General features: G+C 38.1%; 1 protein-coding gene across 1 annotated transcript in view; it reads left to right on the top strand.

Annotated features, from left to right (window-relative positions):
* UBXN7 (UBX domain protein 7) overlaps positions 1–7,511 on the top strand; it is a 61,162-nt gene that overhangs the window by 25,742 nt on the left and 27,909 nt on the right. Inside the window, exon 3 of the mRNA XM_010834338.1 lies at positions 2,676–2,743. Within this exon, the coding sequence (XP_010832640.1) occupies positions 2,676–2,743 (68 nt within the window). The remainder of the gene's footprint in view (positions 1–2,675; positions 2,744–7,511) is intronic.

Below are 7,511 nucleotides of genomic sequence, written 5' to 3'. Positions count from 1 at the left end.
AGGTATCATCTGCCTATCTGAGGTTATTGATATTTCTCCTGGCAATCTTGATTCCAGCTTGTGCTTCTTCTAGTCCAGCGTTTCTCATGATGTAGTCTGCATATAAGTTACATAAGGAGGGTGACAATATACAGCCTTGACGTGCTCCTTTTCCTATTTGGAACCAGTCTGTTGTTCCATGTCCAGTTCTAACTGTTGCTTCCTGACCTGCATACAAATTTCTCAAGAGGCAGGTCAGGTGGTCTGGTATTCCCATCTCTTTCAGAATTTTCCACAGTTTATTGTGATCCACACAGTGAAAGGCTTTGGCATAGTCAAGAAAGCAGAAATAGATGTTTTTCTGGAACTCTCTTGCTTTTTCCATGATCCAGAGGATGTTGGCAATTTGATCTCTGGTTCTTCTGCCTTTTCTAAAACCAGCTTGAACATCAGGAAGTTCACGGTTCACATATTGCTGAAGCCTGGTTTGGAGAATTTTGAGCATTACTTTACTAGCGTGTGAGATGAGTGCAATTGTGTGGTAGTTTGAGCATTCTTTGGCATTGCCTTTCTTGGGATTGGAATGAAAACTGACCTTTTCCAGTCCTGTGGCCACTGCTGAGTTTTCCAAATTTGCTAGCATATTGAGTGCAGCACTTTCACAGCATCATCTTTCAGGATTTGAAATAGCTCAACTGGAATTCCATCACCTCCACTAGCTTTGTTCGTAGTGATGCTTTCTAAGGCCCACTTGACTTCACATTGCAGGATGTCTGGCTCTAGGTCAGTGATCACACCATCATGATTATCTGGGTCGTGAAGATCTTTTTTGTATACTTCTTCTGTGTATTCTTGCCATCTCTTCTTAATATCTTCTGCTTCTGTTAGGTCCATACCATTTCTGTCCCTTATCAAGCCCATCTTTGCATGAAATGTTCCCTTGGAAGCCTTAGATTGAGATAATTCTGTACACGCACACACTTTCACATAAAATGTAAAGTATACCAATGATGGAAAGATCTATTCAGGTAAAAGTTGTCTGTTAAGATATCTTTTTCTTAAGATAATGGCCTATTCTTCTTTGGTGAAAGAGATTTAATAGGGCTTCTTCTTAGAGACACATGTCTGTTTCTTCAGAGTATTGCATTTCTGTTTGTGAGCAGTGACTGAAATCCAGTAGGAAAGAGTTCATAACGTAATACTAAATTATCATTTATGCTTCACTCATTTGGCTTATTGTAGATTTCTTTGTCTAACTGCTGCTGCTAAGTCGCTTCAGTCGTGTCCGACTCTGTGCGACCCCATAGATGGCAGCCCACCAGGCTCCACCGTCCCTGGGATTCTCCAGGCAAGAACACTGGAGTGGGTTGCCATTTCCTTCTTCAGTGCATGAAAGTGAAAAGTGAAAGTGAAGTCGCTCAGTCGTGCCCGACTCCCAGCAACCCCATGGACTGCAGCCCACCAGGCTCCTCCGTCCATGGGATTTTCCAGGCAAGAGTAGTGGAGTGGGGTGCCACTGCCTTCTCCATTTGTCTGACCAGTTCTTTTTTATTTACAGTATGTTAGTTTTTGTTGACAAATGAGTATTGATACTTCATTAAATAGCATGTTTTGATGTTTCAACTTTTAGGTGTCAAAAACAGAGCCTTAAGCTCAGTTATTACTATAGAAACACCTGAATGAAAAACATTGGCCTAAGTTAAATTAACATTTAAGAGGAACATATTAAATTTGGAACTTACTACATGCTATGAACATTAATCAGCAGAGTTTTGTAGTTGAGTTAAAGCTCAAATAACTAAATGACATATAAAGAGATATGTACCATTTTTACAGCATATCTAAATGAGTATTGTTTACTAGAAGAGATGGATTATTAGTAAACCCTCTGGAGGTAAACTCTGAAGAATTTATAGGCTTTTGAAAGATGAGTGTTTTTTCCTGTTATTAGTGTCTCTTTAATGAATAATCCAAAAGTACTGCCTAGGTTGGACTTCCCTGGTGACTCAGTGGTAAAGAATCGCCTGCTAACACAGGACATGCAGTTTGATCCCTGGGTCAGGAAGATCCCCTGGAAAAGAAAATGACAACCTACTCCAGTATTCTTGCTGGGAAGTCCTGTGGTTGGAGGAACCTGGCAGGCTACAGTCCATGGGATCACAAAAGAGTTGGACATGACTTAGTGACTAAACAACAAAACAGCAACTACTTACTTTAGCTCCATCATAACTAGCATAAAATTAACTGCCTGTTTAAACTTATATTAATATATCTGTGTTTTAATTCTCTATTTGATGTAGTGATGATGTAATATTGCTTTTATTAAGCTCATATTTTTCCATTAATTTATTCCTGAACTTTTTTTGTGTGTGTATAAATTTCCTGTCTTCTTTTTCCTTAAGAATTTAGGGTAGGGAACTTAAGAGGAAAGGCACAATATCTTGTATTTTTATGTTTGTTCTCTTTCCTTAAGCCCATTTGCGCTGTCTATGCCAGGTACCTTGTCCCAGTTGATCTCTATTTGGAAATCACCCAACAATCACTTGTCATAATTTAATGTGGTTCCTTAAAGTCACTAAGTCTGTTGTTCATTTTACTTGTTAATTTGAATGTATTCATAATAATTACAGTGAGAATAGGTAGCAGAAAACAGTTTTCACTTGGATATTTTCCCACTTATTCTTTTTTCTTAATAGAGAGGAAGTTCGTGCCCCAATTCCTCAAAAGCAAGAAATACTGGTGGAACCAGAACCTTTGTTTGGTGGTAAGTTTACCTTTTTTTCCTAGCTTTATTTGCCTTTATTGTTGTCTTCAGGATTTTAATGAAGCTATCAAAAGATGTGAAGGCTTGTTCAGAGGTTATTATTTAAAGTACAGTCAGTTCTTACCTTGTAATTCCGTACTCCACTGAGGCAAGTTGCACAGTTGGTTCTTTCTGATGAGTGAATCAGATTAAAAAGTTGATAGCTGTTTCAGAAGGCCAAAAGGAGGAAAATAAGCAAAAGGAATTGCTGCCTTATAATGGAAATTAATCTATCATTAGATAAAAGACTGATTGTTTTGTTTTGTTTTTTTTTGAATACCCATTGACTGCCATGTCCTTACTGTCTTGATACACTATATCTTCACTCTTTTTTTTTTTTTTAATGTATTTATTTATTTGGCTCTACCAGCTCTTAGTTGACACATGTGGGATCTAGTTCCCTGGCCAGGGATTGAACCCAGGTCCCCTGCATTGGGAGCGGAAAGTCTTAGCCACTGAACCACCAGGGAACTCTTATTTAATTTCTAGAAGTGCCATTCCTGTATTGAAAAAAGAAGAAAATAATCTCTAATCCATGCAAAAAATTATGGTATCAGTCTGGGGTGCATAGTAGGAAATAGAACATTTAATCAGATTTAAAGAAAAATTATAGTTTTTTTAACACAAAAATTATTATTGTATTTTTGTATTATTATTATTGTATTATTGTATTGTACTTATTTGGCTGCATCAGGTCTTAGTTGCCCCAAGGCATGTGGGATCTTAGTTCCCCGACTAAGGACAGAACCTTTGTCCCCTGCGTTGGAAGGCAGATTTTGTTATTCTTTAAAAATTTGGGTTGGGGGGATAATTGCTTTACAATATTGTACTGGTTTCTACAATATTGTACTGGTTTCTGCCATACATCATGAATCAGCTACAGGTACACATACGTTTCCTTTCTCTTGAACCTCTATCTCCCGCCCCATCCTATCCTTCTAGGTAGTTACGGAGCACTGGGTTGAGCTCCCTGTGTCACACAGCACATGCCCACTGGCTGTCTGTTTTACATATGGTGATGTGTATGTTTCCATGCTGCTCTCAGTTTGTCCTGCCCTCTTCTACTGTGTCTACAAGTCTGTTCTGTATGTCTTTGTCTCCATTGCTGCCCTGCAAATAGGTTCATCAGTAACATCTAGATTCCATATGCATGCATTAATATACAATATCTGTCTTTCTCTTTCTGACTTACTTCACTCGGAATATTGGGGTACATGTGTTTCTTTCAATTATGGTTTTCTCAGGGTGTATATTCAGTAGTGGGATTGCTGGGTCACATGGTAGTTCTGTTCCTAGTTTTTTTAAGGAATCTGTACTGTTCTCCATAGTGGCTGTATCAATCTACATTCCCACCAACAGTGCATGAGGATGCCCTTTTCTTCATATCTTCTCCAGCATTTATTGATTGTAGATTTTTTAATGATGACCATTCTGACCAGTGTGAGGTGATACCTCATTATAGTTTTGACTTGCATTACTATAAAGCTCTTAGAGGAAAACATCAGCAGTACAGTCTTTGACATACATCATAGCAAAATCCTCTTTAAGCCACCTCCTGGAGTAATGGAAATAAAAACAAAAGCAAAATGGAAATATACAAAGGGGATTTAATTAAACTTAAAAGCTTTTGCACAACAAAGGAAACAAATAAGATTAAAAGACAACCCTTAGAATGAGAGAAAATAATTGCAAACAAGATAATTGACAAAGGATTAGTCTCCAAAATATACATGCAGCTCAGTACCAGAAAAACAAATAACACGATCAAAAATGGGCAAAAAACCTACACAGACATTTCTCCGAAGAAGACACACAGATGGCCAACAAACGCATGAAAAGATGCTCAACATTGCGTATAATTTTATTTTAACAAGCACTTACCTTTTGTGAGCCAGATATTTTAGGCCTTAAGAAGTATATTAAAACAGAAGATAAGGAACTTCCCTGCCAGTCTAGTGGTTAAGATTCTGCACTTGCCACTGTTAGAGGCACAGGTTCCATCCCTGATGGAGAAACTAAAATTTTGCCTGCTATGTAGTGTGGCCAAAAAAACTTAAAAAGAAACCCAAAACCCAGAAGAAGAAGTTGTGATTTGGTTGGGTAGACAGCGTCATAGAAATATGTATTGTGTATATTGAGAATAGTGATGCCAAAAAATAGGTCTATAAGAAGTCGGTAGGCAGGCTAAAAGAAGAAATAAGTTGTAAGAAAAAGATGAAGAAAATTATATAAACCATGTCTTTTGATTTGAAAAATCCAGTTAGTTGAGAGTTTTAAGATTGATCTTCAACCTGGCAGCTTTGGAGTTTACTGTAGAAAGAAATAAAGAATGTACTCTCCAGCATCAGAAATAGTGATAAGAAGAAGATTCAGAAATAAAGATGGGAGAAAGAGCACTATAAGGTCTGAATATTGAAGAATAATATGTGCTTTCTGCTTTTTTTTTTTTACATATAAATGTAATAGAGCTCAGGAATAATGCCCTTGGAAGCTTTCTCTTTCCTTTATTGCAAGGAATAAAGGCAGGATCTTTGTGTGGGGAAGACTACAGCAAATGGGTTCTATGCTGTTTTACTGTTTGAAGCAAGAGAGTTTCTATTTGAAACATCACTTTCTTTTACCTCTGGTTTGATGAGGGTGGGGGATAAGAATGACTTTATACAATTAGGAAGTCAGTCTTAACTTTCGTTAGTAGACCTTATGATAACTTTGAAAAGGTTTTTGGAGAACTGTTTTCTTCTTAGGAGTAGTATCGATTTAAAGTGTGTTTCTCAAAGTGTGGTCTGAGAGTCCCTGATACACTTTCAGTGGGTCTGTAAGAACAGAACCATTTTCATAATAATACTAACAAGTTATTTGCCTTTTTCACAGTGTTGACATTTGGGCTGATAGTTGAGAAGCAATGATTGCTCAAACTACTGCCATCTTAATTAAATCAGGACAGTAGCACCAAACTGCTGCTACTTGTTGAATTCTTCACTAATACATACTTGCAGGTTTTTTTTTTTTTTTAAGCCAATTTTACTTATAAACATTCTTGGCAAAGCAATAAAAATTAATTTCATTTGATCTTGACCCATATTTTTAAACTATTCTTTTTGATGAAATAGGATTTGTACATAAAGCACTTCTGTATACTGAAGTGCTCTGGTTACTTTAAAGAAAAACGCTTGTATTCGTATTTGAGTTGAAACCTAAACTAGCTGCTTTTTTTATGGAACGCTATTTTTCTTGAAAGATTACTGACAAACTGTAGTTATTTAGAGTTAGGCATTTGGCAGACATTTTCTTGAATGTGAACAAAGCCTGTTAACTGCTTCAAGGCAAACAATTGACATTAATTGTTGCCAGTCATTTGAGGAGAAAACAGCTTTCATGCAGAACTTAGAATTTTAGAAAGTTTAAGTCCATGATTGTGATCTTGTTAGCTTCCTAGTACTTAAAGGCTTTCTAATGAGATTCAGTTAAGTTCAGTCGCTCAGTTATGTCCGACTCTTTGTGACCCCATGAACCGCAGCACACCAGGCCTCCCTGTCCATCACCAACTCCCGGAGTCCACCCAAACCCATGTCCATTGAGTCGGTGATGCCATCCAATCATCTTTTCTTCTGTCGTCCCCTTCTCCTCCTGTCCTCAATTTTTCCCAGCATCAGGGTCTTTTCCAATGAGTCAGCTCTTCGCATCAGTTGGCGAAACCATTGGAGTTTCAGCTTCAACATCTTTCCTTCCAAAGAAATCCCAGGGCTGATCTCCTTCAGAATGTTCTGGTTGGATCTCCTTGCAGTCCAAGGGACTCTCAAGAGTCTTCTCCAACACCACAGTTCAAAAGCATCAATTCTTCAGCACTCAGCTTTCTTTATAGTCCAACTCTCACATCCATACATGATCACTGGAAAAACCATAGCCTTGACTAGACGGACCTTTGTTGACAAAGTAATGTCTCTGCTTTTTAATATGCTGTCTAGGTTGGTCGTAACTTTCCTTCCAAGGAGTAAGCGTCTTTTAATTTCATGGCTGCAGTCACCATCTGCAGTGATTTTGGAGCCCCCCAAAATAAAGTCAGCCACTGTTTCCACTGTTTGCCCATCCACTTGCCATGAAGCGATGGGACCGGATGCCATGATCTTCGTTTTCTGAATGTTGAGCTTTAAGCCAACTTTTTCACTCTCTACTTTCACTTTCATCAAGAGGATCTTTAGTTCTTCTTCACTTTCTGCCATAAGGGTGGTGTCATCTGCATATCTGAGGTTATTGATATTTCTCCCGGCAGTCTTGATTCCAGCTTGTGCTTCCTCCAGCCCAGTGTTTCTCATGATGTACTCTGCATATCAGTTAAATAAAAATGGTGACAATATACAGCCTTGACATACTCCTTTTCCTATTTGGAACCAGTCTGTTGTTTCATGTCCAGTTTATCTGTTGCTTCTTGACCTGCATACAGGTTTCTCAAGAGGCAGATCAGATGGTCTGGTATTCCCATCTCTTTCAGAATTTTCCACAGTTTATTCTGATCCACACAGTCAAAGGTTTTGGCATAGGCAAGAAAGGAGAAATAAATGTTTTTCTGGAACTCTCTTGCTTTTTTGATGATCCAGCAGATGTTGGCAATTTGATCTCTGGTTCCTCTGCCTTTTCTAAAACCAGCTTGAACATCTGGAAGTTCACAGTTCACGTATTGCTGAAGCCTAGCTTGGAGAATTTTGAGCATTACTTTACTAGCGTGTGAGAT

This window comes from Bison bison, unplaced genomic scaffold (genome assembly GCF_000754665.1).
Source record: "Bison bison bison isolate TAMUID 2011002044 unplaced genomic scaffold, Bison_UMD1.0 scf7180017864032, whole genome shotgun sequence".
Lineage (NCBI taxonomy): Eukaryota > Metazoa > Chordata > Mammalia > Artiodactyla > Bovidae > Bison > Bison bison.
This window is presented reverse-complemented; position numbering and strand designations above follow the sequence as displayed.